This window comes from Mytilus edulis, chromosome 7 (assembly GCF_963676685.1).
Source record: "Mytilus edulis chromosome 7, xbMytEdul2.2, whole genome shotgun sequence".
NCBI classification, from domain to species: Eukaryota; Metazoa; Mollusca; class Bivalvia; order Mytilida; family Mytilidae; genus Mytilus; species Mytilus edulis.
In genome coordinates this window covers 36,093,535-36,109,755 of record NC_092350.1, presented here as the reverse complement: position 1 = coordinate 36,109,755, position 16,221 = coordinate 36,093,535, and the positions used below count along the sequence as shown (strand labels likewise).

General features: G+C 33.2%; 1 protein-coding gene across 2 annotated transcripts; it reads right to left on the bottom strand.

Annotated features, from left to right (window-relative positions):
- Positions 1 to 277: 277 nt before the first annotated feature.
- LOC139481374 (alpha-1,3-mannosyl-glycoprotein 4-beta-N-acetylglucosaminyltransferase C-like) lies at positions 278 to 15,223 on the bottom strand. 2 transcript variants are annotated; one of them, XM_071264675.1, is made up of 4 exons: positions 14,941 to 15,223; positions 3,378 to 3,439; positions 2,577 to 2,640; positions 278 to 1,736 (listed from the first exon to the last, which is right to left on the bottom strand). In XM_071264675.1, the coding sequence occupies exons 1-4, from the start codon at positions 15,029 to 15,031 to the stop codon at positions 589 to 591; spliced, it is 1,365 nt and encodes a 454-aa protein (XP_071120776.1). In that variant the 5' UTR covers positions 15,032 to 15,223; the 3' UTR covers positions 278 to 588. The 2 variants fall into 2 exon arrangements, with proteins under 2 accessions (XP_071120776.1, XP_071120775.1); XM_071264674.1 differs by lacking the exon at positions 14,941 to 15,223 and adding an exon at positions 12,308 to 12,879.
- Positions 15,224 to 16,221: the final 998 nt, after the last annotated feature.

Sequence of the window (16,221 nt, the reverse complement as noted above, 5' to 3'; positions counted from 1 at the left end):
TCATTTGATATGGCTTTTTCGGTTTGTACTATATGTCACGGGTCTTTCAACTGTCAAGGTACTATACAAACAAAATGGTAACGGTTTTACCTCAGACGATATAAAAATGCTAAGTTAGTGAGTATTGCGTAGACATATCTACATATACATAACACCTATTATGTTGTATATAAGTGTGGAAGTACAATGAAATATAATACTCCCATGATTAGTCTGAAATAATAATTCGTTTTAATACTCCTATATTTCATACGTAGTATTGCAAGAAAGATAACTCAAAATAAATTTTATTTTATTTTCATTTTCTGTCGACGGTTGAAAAAATAATAGCTCTATAAATAGCATTAATTTCTCACACATGAAAAAGCACGAACTCATCATATACTAATGAATCGTAGCAGAATGCACGGTGCTGAATGTGAGTACATTCTAGAAGCAGTATAATTATACGTATCTGGATCGTAACTTTCGACTCAAATTTCAATCATGAAACTTTCCTGATAAGACTCCCTGTGTTCTTATGTTAACAAGACTCCATTTCGTATGATTCTTAACATTGATTATATTTCATTCTTAAAAGTGATACCTTTAATGTAAGAAAATAGCAATCTCTTTAATAATCAGCCACCATGATTGTTCTTTAGTCACTACTATTTTTAAACAGGCTATTTTAAAATTTGTTAAACTTTTCATATTGTCAATCGTTATACTGCCGTTTTTGAACGAACCTAACGTCAAAGTATTATAACATTTTATGTTATTTGCTCCCAATAATTGAACACTCAGACATGCTTCTAATCGCGCATGCTCTAGTTTATCATTCGGATGTTCTCTAGACCCGGTAACGACTATCACTTTTGTAATGCTTTGAGGCTCGTCGAATAGTATATGTACTGTATCATTTGGTCGTGGTGCTGACTGAGACCAGAAGTAACCGTAGTCTGCCGAATAAGCTAAATCTAACGGGAAGTCTGGTGACACTTTTAGCGTGGTAAACAATTTAGCAGTCGGGTTATCGCCCTTTAATGATTTTTCAAAATTATCAAAATATTTGTCAGCTGCATTCATAGTTTTTCCTGGAAGAGACGAATAATATCCCACGTGGCGGAAAATTGTTGGTCGACGAATTATACGTCCTCCTTGTAGATTCAAATGGTTAAAATAAATATATAAAAAATCAACTGGTTGTTTATCATAAAACATTAAAACGGTTTTTGCTAGCTTTTCTAATTCTTTAGAATGAAATACTTTTCCAATAAATCCCATGGTTGAAAATTCTAAACAGGTCCAATCGTTTTTTTGTTCTGCTATAAATTTCTTAATGGCATCTAAATAACCTGATATTGTGAAAACATCGTCTTCTATTTGCATATAAAATTTCGAAAGGTCTGAACTGTATAGCCATAGAAATGCATAATCAACATTTTGTTTTGACCGCCATTTTGTTCTTTCCTCACTATCGTTAAATGTGTGTTCTAGATTATCTAATTTAGGATAAAAATCTCTTGGTGCTTCTATGACATGCATATCACCATTATTTAACAGATTTTCGTATCTATTTCGTATTTTAGTTGACATTTCCTGCTTCCACGTGCTGTTAAAGTCTGCCAAGAAAATTACAATAACAATGTCCGACAGCTTAGCTTTAGTTGTACAGTTGAGAAGTGAATCGACGGTTTCAAAAAAATAACTGGTTTTTTGTCTTCGCACGGTGGGAATTCCTATTGTTAGATATCCTGTAAAGTAAAAACACGAAAACATCATGTAAACCTTATCCGGGAAATATTATTTTTACATATATTTCCATTTTAAATTGTATCTCTAATACGCATAATTCAGTTTGATAAATGTTATAAAGACAAATTCATCAAAAGCACATAATTTCAGAGGAATCTAAAATCTTTACAAATGCAATCGTATAGTCTTAACTTATACAAAGATGTAGAAATGAGATATTTTACAATGTTATGATATTTAATGGCCATGAGATATCATTTTAAACAGATGGTCAGTGAGTCACGTGACTGTAAGAACAGACCATATAGATATATTATAGTAAAAAAAATCAAAAGAAACGCACTGACGGCCAAATTCATTGTTATTTTATTTACCATTCATAACCTACAGCTTGCATGGCAAAAACTTACATGTGTATCGTATTCATGCAACAAAACATACTAAATGAGATGCAAAAAATACCAAAGTGAATTTCAAACTCATAATTTGGGGGGGGGGGGGGAACGGACAATACCACGGCAAAAAAAAAAATAAACCACAGTACAAAAAAAAACATGGAACAAAGGAATGAGCAACACGAATCCCACCAAAAGCCTGTATTAACCTCTGGTGCTCCGGAAGGGTAGACAAACTCTGCTTTATAATTGTATATCATATATAACAATAATTGTGACCACTACATTTAGTTTGGGTTTTGACGTACAGTAAAATAAATATGTGACTGAAAACATTACAAGTCATTGTCGGATTTTAAAAAAAAACATGAAACAAAATCCATCCTCAAAACCTAATAGACCAGCATAACTACTGAACCATAGATATGCAACTGGTATACTTACTTGGTAATATTGATCTAGTTTTAATCATCTGTGCTTGTTGTCTCCAGTTAGGCTGTTGTCCTGGCTGCATAGAAAAATATACTATAAAACATCGTTTGCTATTTATTCAAAGAACTTTTGATCTGGTAGTGAGTGCAAAAATCTATTATCGTCTTCACTATGAACATGCTAGATATTATTTTTAGTGTTGTCTGGTTTTATGATTTCTTTCATCTTCTCATTTTCAGGTCATCTCGATTATGAATTAGAGGCGTTTATACTCAAATTAAAATGCTCGAAATGCTGTTACATATTATTTGAGGTCGAGTGGTCTTTAAGTATTTCACCTCCTGTCAACACTAGGGTTGTGATTTCGAACCCCCATACTTGGCAGATTGACCCCAGTATTAATGGACTACGGTTGTCTATAATTGTCTTGGAATTTTAGTGGATAGTTGTACGGTAATGGCAATCATACCCCACCTCCTCAGCTTTATAGTCTTACCACTCAACCAACCAATCAAACAAACAAACTATAGTATAGCATGCAATGCGAATTATGTCTTGCTCATTTATGAAGGCCGTATGGTGGGTGACCTTAAAGTTGCCAATGTTAACGTCATTTTGTTTCTGTCTTATTGGCAATCATACCACATCTTTTATATATACTTATTTAATTTTGAGTTCATATGTACTTTATTGATTCTGTTGATATTTAATCTGCAGTCCATGAGCAATTCAGTTGCTTGCACAAAGTGTGGGAACTTCCCTTAATTTCGTTTTCTAACAATTATGTCAAGAAACTTAGAAAAACAGACTTACTATTTTCAATAACTCTCTCGTATTGAAGTGGAATCCTTCCTCACTGTTTACCATTTGAATTCCTGTAATGACATTCGTGAGTATATATAAATGTGGTTATTTTTATTCGTCTAAATAATTATAGTCGCTGAAGAAGTACATGCAGTATAGAGACTGTTTATCTTATCATAAATGGGATAATACTATATTATACTAACAATATTCTTTTTTAAGGGGACACAGTATTTTTAATTTTAATCATTTTTGGAGTTACCTTGTTTTATGTGCCTTCATTAGAAATGCTAAAGGATTTCACATATATTTATCATATAATAATCCTTTGTGTTTTTTAACATGTCAACATAATTATTCTATGGAGAAGATAGACGGAAAAAAGATGACAAACTGATAAAGCTATGCATGGGGAAAATAACGTACACGACAGGAAAACAACACTACTTATTTAAAACAAAACGGGGGTGGGGGGATATAAACTGAGCAGTACAAACCCCACCAAAAACCGGGGATGATTTCAAGTGCCCCGGAAGGGTAAGCAGAAACCTCCATATCTCAGACATATCTTGTAAATCACTTGCTAACCTGTAAATTCCAGGGAAGTAGATCGTAACCCTTCACTGGGGTAAAGCTGATGACCGTAACTGCATTCACGGTCATCCCAAGATGTCGGATGAAAAATTAGGTCAGTATCTGTCTTGTCTCTTAAAGTGTTTCTATATTATTTTCTTTACAAATCATACATTTAAACGATGTAAATTTATAAAAGATTCTTACGGAAATCACTAATTACTACCGAGAAATGTGCATGAAACAGGAATTTCGATTTGAAAAAATCGCTCAGATGACCGTAAATCACAATCGAGATGACCGTAACAGAATCAGCGATTCATAACAAGGGTGACCGTAATTTGTAAATGATGACCGTAACTTTTAAAGGATGACCGTCATTTCTAAGAAATATCCGAATTTATATAACTACCTTTTTGTATCCAATGAAGTTAATCGTGTTGGTAAAAACGTATTAATATGAGAGTATTATCCTATAATAAGTAGAATAAACTAAGACGTGCTTCAAATGCATAGTTCACCATATGTATCTTGTTTTACAGTAGAGGGTTGATTTTTTAAAATGAATTTGCAACAAGACATGCACATGAATAAGTGGGGAAACCATGCAACAAAAGCGCGATAAAATGACACCTTATAATGAAAAAAATGCGGTGCATAGCCTCCAACTACAAGACAAAAGATTTTTTTTATTTCTGGGATTCCTTTTAATGACGTATAATAAATACACATTTTTAAAAATACCAATGCATGTACACCCATTGATATTATATCGTCTTCCATTTTGTTGTGCAAATAAAATAACAGAAAATATTTTGAAAATATCATACGACTAAACTAGTGATGGTGAACTCCAGCAAAGTAGATCCTTAAAATAGTCTTGTACGAATAGCATATCACAAGGGGGAACGTTGTCAATTTGTATATATACAGAAATGATATTCATACAGTCAGGATTCTACTTCGTCAAAATTATCTCCCCATTACGCCAGGCAGTTCATTTTTACAATCGTAGAAATGGAAGCCATTGTAGGGATGACACGCTGCCAATTTTGCTCTTGAAAACCGATAAATTTATCCACATAGCACCATTACGATCCTTATATGTCAGCTGTATTTTAATAAACAAATGTATCTACTAGCTAATGAGCATCAGTTAGTGATCTTGTCTGCATTGATTCAACTTAAAACTAGTGTCTAATCGGATGTCAGGTGGAATTTTCGAAAATTCTTAAACATTTAAAAAAAAAAATCTGATTAAATATTTCGTGGATGGGCAGACTAAAAAATTTCAGTGGTTGAAGATAATAAACCCTAGTTAGCACACAAAAAAAGAAAAAAAAATAATTCGAAGATCTGCATTTTCATCATCCAAATTAAAAGACTGTTGTCAAGTACTTTTAGAAAAAAAAAAAGCTATTCGAACACACCTACTCTGTTGATAGGTATTTCACTTGACCCATATATTTCATCTTTTCGTACTGTCATTTTTTTACGTTATAAAGTCAACCTGTAGCTCTGATGTATAAACATTATAGAATCTGAAGCGAGATACTATATCAAATACTCCTGCTTAGTAAGTTTTAAAGACAAAATATACACCTCAAACACGCCCTAACATAAAAAGGTGTACTCGATTTTCTCTTTTCGATATATGTAATCGTTACCTATTTTGGGGATTTTTTTCTTGATTCACATAATGGAAGGGCAGACACAAAAATGTTTGAACTAAAAGATTGATATGTTTGCCGTCCGTGGTAAAAAAAAAATCGGAGGTTATGCATTTTTCTACATCCAACTTATAGTACCCATGTCGTCGACTTGATATCTTATTGTTCTGCATTACTTTGTTATAAATAAATTGAAAACTTATGCAAATGGTGTTTTTAAAATTAAACACTTCGTAATTGAGAAGAAAATTGTCGTTTTATTTGTTTCTAATAACTTTAAAAAAAAATTGTTACTATAGTTTATCGCCTTCTCGAATGAAGAGCTACGATTCTTTTGTTCTATTTCAACTGGGTTTCCGCCTGCATATATCAAGACAAATTAAGATTTTAATCTGCTTCCTCTGGAACCATACACATGGGCTCGATTACCGAATATTCATATGTATTATTAATGTTTTTTATGCTCCATTTATGAACATTATGTTTTTCTGGTCTGTGCGTGCGTTCGTCCGTTCGTCTGTTCGTTTGTCCGTTTGAAAACTTGAAACTTAGAACACACTTTCCCTATGGTATGATCTTTTTAATTCTAATGCCAAATTATAGTTTTATCCCATTTTCACGGTCCACTAAACATAGAAAAAAGTAAAATAACAAAAATACTGAACTCAGAGGAAAATCAATTCGGAAAGTCCATAATCACATGGCAAAATCAAATAACAAAAAGCATCAATTCGGAAAGTCCATAATCACATGGCAAAATCAAAATAACAAAACGCATCAATTCGGAAAGTCCATAAATCACATGGCAAAATCAAATAACAAAACGCATCAATTCGGAAAGTCCATAATCACATGGCAAAATCAAAATAACAAAACGCATCAATTCGGAAAGTCCATAATCACATGGCAAAATCAAATAACAAAACGCATCAATTCGGAAAGTCCATAATCACATGGCAAAATCAAATAACAAAACGCATCAATGATAGTGTAGATGAGGCATCCGTGTACTAGGGACACATTCATGTTTCTTCAAATTTTCGTCGTATCGCTGTCAATTTGTATTAAAATTTTAACGTCGTTATCAATAAATATTTTATTGTTTACGAGAAATATGCAATTTACTATCATTGTCATGAACCCAAAATACGACCAATAGTTTAAAACTAGATGTGTCAAAGCGACACGAATGGCCCGAATCGGCAATTTCAATATAAACACATGTGGACACAAACATGATGGTAGTGTCACATATCAAATGTAAAAAAAAAAAAATCAGCTCAAAATCTGGAAGGGGATAGAGAAAAAATCTGTATAACTGTGATTTTCAATAATTTATCAAAGTCCAAAGCCCTTAATTTCAGCGAAAATAAGGGGAGCGGAACGAAACTTAAGCTTGACCTATAACTCATCATGGTTCACTTACATTCCAAAAATCAGCCCAATATCTGAAGGCGTTTAGAAAAAAAAAGACTGTATAACTGGGATATTCAACAATTTCTCAAAGTCAAAAGCCCGTAATTTCGGCAAAAATTAGTGGAGCAGAACGAAACTTAAACTTGATCTGTAACTCATCATAGTTAACTCACATGGCAAAAATCAGCCCAACATCTGAAGGCGTTTAAAAAAAATGTACGTATAACTGTGATTTTCAACAATTTCTCAAAGTGCATAGCCCGTAATTTCGGCAAAAAAAAGTGGAGCGGAACGAAACTTAATCTTGATCTGTAACTCATCATAGTTAGCTCACATACCAAAAATCAGCCCAATATCTGAAGGCGTTTAGAAAAAAACTCTGTGTAATGGTTTGTTTTGGAATGACGGAATGACGGAATTACGAAAAGACGGAAGGACGGAAAGACGGAAGGACGGAAAGACGGAAAGACGGAATCAAAAATTAGTGGAGCAGAACGAAACTTAAACTTGATCTGTAACTCATCATGGTTAACTCACATACCAAAAATCAGCACAACATCTGAAGGCGTTTAGAAAAAAAACTCTGTATAATGCGGGTTTGTTGTGGAATGACGGAATTACGGAAAGACGGAAAGACGGAACTTCGGAACTTCGGAATTTCGGACAAGGGTAAAACTATATGGCACCGACAACTTCGTTGCGGGGCCATAAAAAGAAATTTATGAAACATATTTATATCCGCTAACCGAGCCCCTATTGAGATCGACAATTCAACAAAAAGCTTTGAATACAAGTGCGGATATTTCTTAGAATTGACGGTCGTCCTGATCAAGCAGAGATGATCATGTCGGACCGAACAATCCAACCTAAATTACAACCTGTTGCTAGTCCATAAAGCTCAAATGACGATATTTCAGTGAACGATAGCAGAGATGACACAGATGTGTCAATAGATATAGGAAGATGTGGTATGAGTGCCAATGAGGCAACTCTCCATCCAAGAAACAATCTATAAAAGTAAACCATTATAGGCCTAGGTATGGGCTTCAACACCGAACAGCAAGCTACAAAGGGCACCAAAAATTACTAATGTAAAATCATTTAAATGGGAAAACCAACAGTATAATCTATATAAAAAAAGAGAATCATGGTTGAGCCATTAGAGAAAATGAAAAAGAAGTTCTAATTACATACAAACAAACAAAACCTTGAGAGATTTAATATATTTTATGTGAAAATGACAATGAGAATGATGGTCGTAGTATGAACGTAGTCAGGTCGTAAGAGGAGCGTGATGAGGACGGCAAGAGCGTGCTAGAATCGTACTATGGGCGCGAACAGCATGGTATAGTCGTAGTGGGAGCGTAGTTGGGTCACGGTGAGAACGTGGTGGTCGTAGTGAGGTCGTAATAACGTCGCTGTTTTTCCGAATAGAATCACGCTGTCGCTACGCTCTCGCTACGATGGTACAGCGACCTTCGCGATCTTACTACGATCTTAGTGCGCTCTCACTACGCTTCTATTACGACCTGATTTCGCCACGACCGCACCACGATTAGTGCGATAGTGGCCTAGTGGGACTGGGGTATTACGGTCATCAGCTTTACCCTAGTGACCCTTGGCTAGCGAAGATGAATAAATTCAATGTATCCAATTTCATTTAACGGAATATCGATGTTAAAATCATTGACTATGTGTAATTAGTCACTGCACTAGATAAAATGTTAATCTTGACTTATGTACGTTTATTGATATTATGAACTCTTTGTCAAAGTTGTATGAACATTTTACTATAAATCTGTTACACATACATAACCAATGATTAGTTATCGATGTTAGAGGGTATGGACGGGGTCCTTCATTTCTGGGTTGGTTTTTTTTCTATTTTTTTTCTATTATTATCCCATATCTTTAATGGCTATTCTGTAATTAATTGGTTCAACTGTATTCTGGGCATTTTCTTTTCAGAAATCGGTATGTTTTACAAAATTCTGTAATATTGCAGATATTCTTTATATTTTAACATTATTCCCTATTCTTTATTTTGTTTGCCAATTAATCTCTATCTTCTAGCCCCCCCCCCGAAAAAAAAACGTTCATACATTACAATTGCACTAGATTAATCCTTTCCAATAACACATGTTACAGTTACATAGTTGAAAATATTTATAGAAAGGAGCATACCCGGTTTAAACTCTGCGGTGCCTTCCAACGTTTTTAACGTGCTCCTATACTTATTTGTTCATTTTTTTTTTTATGTTTATAGAATTCTCTTATTTTCTAGATTTTTAGATATGGATTTATACTTTTGATTTTGCACTCCGTGGCACCGTATAAATTTCCATCAATAAAATATAGAAAAATATAGATCGATAATACAATAAAAACAAACAGTTTGAATTGAATGCCAAGATATGCCATTATATAATTGATTAAACAAAACCCACCCACCAACACACAAATAGTTACAATATTATCAGGAAGTACACTTGATACTTACATGTAAGTGTGTATTTTACCTGATGTATGTCTTCGTTAGTTGACAATTCATGTCCACGATATTGATAACTCATATACAATAAAATAATTATTATTTCTTTGACAACACTTACAAAAGAATTATGACGTGTACAACAATATATGCATAAATATGTGACTATTTCTTAACTGGGTCATAAATAAGACTAAGTGTGGTATAGACATGATAGATGACAGATCACATTGACAAGGTTGTTGCATTTTTTAAAAACATCAAATCACGTAATCTGAAACGAAATTGTACGGGATTTTGTCTAGTTTCAGACTTCGGAGAATTGAGAGTGTACATGTACCTTAAGTTAACTTATTTTAGAAATTTGAAAGTGACGTCGTTTTTTCTGGGTTTTTTTCAATTTTCATCAAACTTGTGTATTACTTGTAAGTGATTTTATTTTTAAAATTTGACACAGTATGTAAATCTTTAATACCATAATGATTGATCTATAATGATTCTTTTCATATTTCACTGATAAACGAAAATAATAAAGAAAAGCGGTATGATTGCTTATGCCAAAGACATCAATCTGATAAAAACCAAACGACAAGGATACGGTCGATCAACTAAAATTGAGAATGGAAATGGGGAATGTGCCAAAGAGACAACAACCCGACCATAGAAAAAAACAACAGCAGAAGGTCACCAACAGGTCTTCAATGTAGCGAGAAAATCCCGCACCTGGAGGCGTCCTTCAGCTGGCCCCTAAACAAATATATACTTAGTCTAGTTCAGTGATAATGAACGCCATACTAATTTCTAAATTGTACACAAGAAACTAAAATTAAAATAATACAAGACTATAACAAAGGCCAGAGGCTCCTGACTTGGGACAGGCGCAAAAATGCGGCGGGGTTAAACATGTTTGTGAGATCTCAACCCTCCCCTATACCTCTAGCCAATGTAGAAAAGTAATCGCATAACAATACGCACATTAAAATTCAGTTCAAGAGAAGTCCGAGTCTGATGTCAGAAGATGTAACCAAAGAAAATAAACAAAATGACAATAATACATAAATAACAACAGACTACTAGCAGTTAACTGACATGCCAGCTCCAGACTTCAATTAAACTGACTGAAAGATTATGATTTCATCATATGAACATCAGGCACAATCCTTCCCGTTAGGGGTTTAGTATCATACCCTCATGACATATATGAGAAGAACATAACCCGTGTCATGCCAACAGCTGTTTTTTATTAATAAATGTGTTTAGTTCCGATGCAAAGACCCTATAAGTGAATCAATATTAACGCCAAAAAATGCAATCTTTAATGACCTGACAACAGTATCGTAACTATATCCCTTCTTAATAAGTCTATTCAAAGGTTTTGTTAGTTTTTGAGGTGAATATATGTCACCGTGCGGCATTCAACAAAAGGAAGAACACATGCCCTATAAATGTTATTAAAGACCCAGCAATTTCATAATAAAAACAATTCAAAAGATAAGTAAAACATAATTAATGATTAAAAAACCGGTATGCATACATCAATCGTCTCCCAACCTTGAACAATGGCAAAGACACAAAGTACCACACAATTACTATTTTGCACATGTATACAAACCGACAGCAGACATATAATAAAGCTAACTACAGTGACAGGGGCGGATCCAGAGGGGTGGGGACCCGAGGATTGGAATCCCCCTTTGTTTACGATCAATGTATTTGAATGGAGATATAAGGTTGGCACCCTCCTTAATCCTGGGTTGGGAACCCTCTCATTTAAAATGACTGGATCCGCTTTCAATTAACAAATAAGCATTGTTTTCCAAGACTAGAACATCAATTTGTCCATTCCTCTGTTTGATTGTTGATTTGCAATCTTCCATTTGTTTTCTACATATACGCGAATGACCCATTTGTTTGAAATACAGAGTGAGACACAGCACATGTAGGGGTGGTATTTTATAACCAGATTGAAGAATGTAGCAAATGAATTAAGAAAGTATGTAATTACTAAAACCCAAATTTTCCCCTGTATTTAAGTATTGTAGAAAGTAAATGAAAGATTGCAAATCATCTTTCTTATTTCATTCGCAAATTCCTTTAATCTAAGATTTTGAATCATAGCAAAATTCATAGATGAGTTTAATCATGAAAACCTTTTGAAAATATAACCAAATTATAATGCTTATAGTTTGAATTTGGTAGATAAGGCCAGATTCCATAAAGAGAACTGTAAAGAAATCCCAAACAAAATACAAAATGCTATAAAATTTTTGATTTTTTTATCGCAAATTTATAAACTATGGTTACTGATGCAAACTAGTCGCCTCTGTTGGCGAATTCGGGAACTCTTTGGTTCGACCCCAAACAACGAATATAATTATCTTATGGTTGCTGCTTCTCAGCTGAGCAAGAGACATTTGAGACAGTCAAGTAATGGGTCACTAAGGTGATGGACTCGCTAAATAATTGTAAAAATATAGTCTCCATCTACATTAGATTTGGAAGAAGTATTTTTAACCATTTACCATGTTTACATTCTTTTTCGTAAAAATAAATAACAAGACAACTAGACATGCTAGACTAGACGTAAGTGTCTTGTTATTGCAATAAACGTACATGTACGTGTTTCACAAATCGTCAACTCACATTTGTTAACGCTTATCTATAAATGATCATGTTATAGTACAGTATTATGAATATAACCAGAGACATTATATGTCTCTCATATAACTATATCTAAGTTTGATTTTTTCTTCTTCGTTTAATTCAATGAGATTTACGAAAGAACTTACCAGTTTTTGATTTTATAATAAAAAATTCCATCACAATGATACAGCATGCTAATGAAAGTCCATATAGTTTATATTTTTTCCAAACCCTCATCATGGATGACTAAATTTATACGACCTTGTAATTCCGGAGATATCATTATCAGGTAATACGAGTAATAAAGGTAATCATAAAAAACTTATTGTTTATCAATTGTCATGTTCTGTTCAACATTAAGAAATGTGAATTTCATTCGATCGTCATTGGAAGATGATGTACATCGCAACATCTGTCTGAACAGTATTGTTCATTTTTATGTTAAATGTGTATAATACTTTGTGTATAATACTTTAATCGATAAATCAGTTTATAAAGGAAGTGAACCATGACACTGTACACTTTTTCCATATATTCCACATGTTCCAGAAAATTCAAGCTTGTATCTATGCATACAGTGAATTTTCAACTTTATCATTCTCGATTTCACTTATATATTTCTAAAAATAAATTATTTCAGATTAGTTTCAAGATTTACCTTTTTTAAATGTTTTATGAGGAAATGAAATGAACATAAAGATTTCAACTTTATTTCACTGGTTGTAAGGGTGAGAGAAGTACAGATTGTAAAAACAAGTGTGCATATCAATAAAATATTGTGTACATATATAGTAAGTACATCTTAGATGTCAAAATATTACTGAAGAGTACATTAAATACAACAAAACAGCACATTTTGCAAAGGTCATCTGGGTTCAGACAAAATATTAAAGCATCGGTATCCAACGTGTTTCTCAAATCCCCACTCTAGATATTGTTCCAGTAGTTCTTTTCAATCACAAGAATGTTCATGCTATTTAAAGACATTGAGGCGCTGAGCATCGATATAGCGTGGTCCGACTATCCAAGAGTTTGCTTACTGCTTCTTTATATCACTACAATGTTTCATGCATCAAAACTGGAAAAAGAATAGCGGACGAAGGAATTTCTCTCTAAAACACACCATTTTTGTCTGTAGCTGTTTAAAAATCGTAGTGATAAAATTCGTACTTTCAGATTTACGGAAAAATTAAGTGAACAACATCAAAGCGTGTTAACCTTTAAGATTCCTTTAAGAAGAACACGTAACAATGACTATTAACCGTTGATAATAAAAAACCATCTTTGAGGGTAATACTATTTTCTACATTTTATTATAGGGACCTTTCGTGTAATGCAATATATCAGGGTATACATGTATGTGTTAGGCCACCATAATAAAAGATTTTTGATAATCCTATTCAATATTGAATTGGATTAGAATTACAATTTTGCACATACCCGGCAGCTGACAGACAATGAAGGTAACTAAAGTGGCAGTGGTGGATCCAGAAAAGGGGGGTCTGGGGGTTGGAATCCCCCTTTTTTATACGATCAATGCATTGTGATTTGAATGGGGACATATGGTTTGGACCCCCCCCCCCCTCCCTTGTTATCCTGGGTTGGGAACCCCCCTTTTTAGATGGCTGGATCCGCCTCTGAGTGGGTTGAAAATTGTATTTATTATTGTATTGTATATGTGTTATATATAGGTTTTAAATGAAAACAGAAAACACATAACATAGGTTATCTTTGTTTAAATATATACGATCATATCTGCATTTACTTTATTTACAGTTAATCAATAATGATTATACATAAATGTGTGCCGTCCAGAAAAGTGTCCAGAGTAAAGAAAAAAAAGTGATTCTTATAATATACTTTATTTGTTGTCCCAAATTACTCATTCATTTACATTTAATATCGAAATTTTAGATGTTAATTGATTAAATCAAAACTGATAACGATAAACTATGTTTAACTTTTTTTATTTTATTATTTTATTATGTATGAACATCATATTGCAAATATGGCGCTGTTACTAGCAAACCATTTGTTTGCTTGTTTGTTTTATAATTTGATAGTAGCAAATATTCAATACGCAACACACTTCAAACGAATCGTAAACTTTTCTTACGTATTTTTATAAATTTTTTCAATGTACATATATTTAAATTTTATGGCACACATTTGTAATTGCATACTAATAGAGAGATAAAGAGATAAAAAAACGACAACGCCCGGTCATTACTTCTGATGTTGGTTCATATAATAATTAGAGAGATAATAAGTTACAAAGTTTGATAACCGTATGCATTTTCTGTTCTGAAATACCTCAAACACAAATGGCCCCGCTAAGACTGTGAAATGGAAGGATGAAAACACGAAAGGACCGAAAGACGAAGGACGGTCAAGGATAACACTTAATTCACCCAAAACGTGGTATTTTGGAATATTCATGTATATGGACTAATTTAGTTAAATATATAATAAATATATTGTACAGCTGATTCCTGCTTTGTACACACATTGGTTGTTGTTTTACTATGCCTTTTTTCATTTGTTTTCGTGTATTGAACGAATTAAATGATACATAATGTGCTGCAAATATTTCGGATTATATTGTGTGCTTTTTTATGCCCTCCCCGGTCCCGAATTTGGAGAATCTAAATTCTTAATCTTGAGTTGTATTGGCCTCGATGTTCCAGGTCTTCAAGATACTACAAGTAGCCTTGTAGGAATCCTCGTCATTGAAAATACTCGATCATTTGCTTTGAATATTGCATATAAATGTACTTACGCCATTTTCCATTCAGAAAAACGAACTCCAACAGAATAATAGAACATGTTATGTAAAGTCCATACCGTATGTATTTTTTCCGTAACCTCATGATACAGTTTCACTCTCAAAAGGAATGACAAGATAGTCTTTATTTCAGTAATATTAATCTTATTGTTATTTTCTGCACGATAGCAGGTGCCCATCTCTCCTGAACCACATGTTTATTGTACAAACACAATTTGTTTTGATAATATTATTTCAAATATGTTCTGTTTGACGCTTGATGTGTTTTAAGCTATTTCATCCTCAAGAAATGAACCTTCCATTTCCATTCGTGTATTATAAACTTTAATTCACTTTGTGTACTCAGTAGTTCATAGCGCTTAAATCAGAAAAAGGTTTGCATAATTTATAAAGTATTAATTAATACGAATAAACATGCATTGTTATTGTGAGTAGAACCGATCTAATGTTTCAAGTCATTTCCAATTGATTTTTATATTTTTTCTTATAACTAGTTGTTACATAACTTTCCCTAGTTAGTGAGAGGGTTGAGCACTCACAAACATGTGTAACCCTGTTACATTAATTCTTTTTGTCCCTTTCGCAGTTCAGAAACCTGTAATCCAGTGGTTGCGTTGATTGTTGTTTATTTCTAATTTATTATGTAAACAACGTCGTTGATTTTCTGTTTTGAATTGTTTTATGCAGTTGGATGCTTTACAGAACCATTTGTTTTATTCATAGATTTCCTTAATTCGAGTTTTTCTCAACATAACGATTTTAACTAGTCTTCAATGAACATTGCAGAATGCGAGACAGATCGATATATGTTAATCCGGTCGGATGGTATTAACTCGTTTTAAAAATTTAGTATGTCAGACAGTAGAACAGCTAAACAAAATGACACTAGACACTTTGAAAACAAGTCACCCAAATATAACACTGGCGCAAGTATGTTGCGGCGCAAAAGAACACATTTTTTGTGAAAACTAATTTCTCCCATTCTACATAGATGTCTTCCTTGTGGTTAATTGCAGTTTATCTTTATACCTCATTTTTAAGATCCATTTACTTATAAAAGACAACTTAAAATTATCGCACTTGGATTATGTTTTCCTCTACAATAAGTTATATGTTAACTATTATTTGGTTTAGAGAATAGTTAAAAGGAGTATATGAATTCCGAAATAAATTCCCGAACATAATCTTTTGTACGGTATGAGTATATGGAAAGCCAACGGGGTCAAAATTCTTAATTCGTGACTTGTCAATTCGTAACTTGTAGTTGTGTAATTT

Bases quoted from the DNA above. Each gene is read 5' to 3' on its own strand.
- LOC139481374 (XM_071264674.1), bottom strand. From the start codon at position 12,401: ATGATGAGGGTTTGGAAAAAATATAAACTATATGGACTTTCATTAGCA. The intron at 3,440-12,307 runs GTAAGTTCTTTC...ATGTCATTACAG, and splicing joins TATTATAAAATCAAAAACTG to GAATTCAAATGGTAAACAGT. The intron at 2,641-3,377 runs GTAAGTCTGTTT...TTTTCTATGCAG, and splicing joins CGAGAGAGTTATTGAAAATA to CCAGGACAACAGCCTAACTG.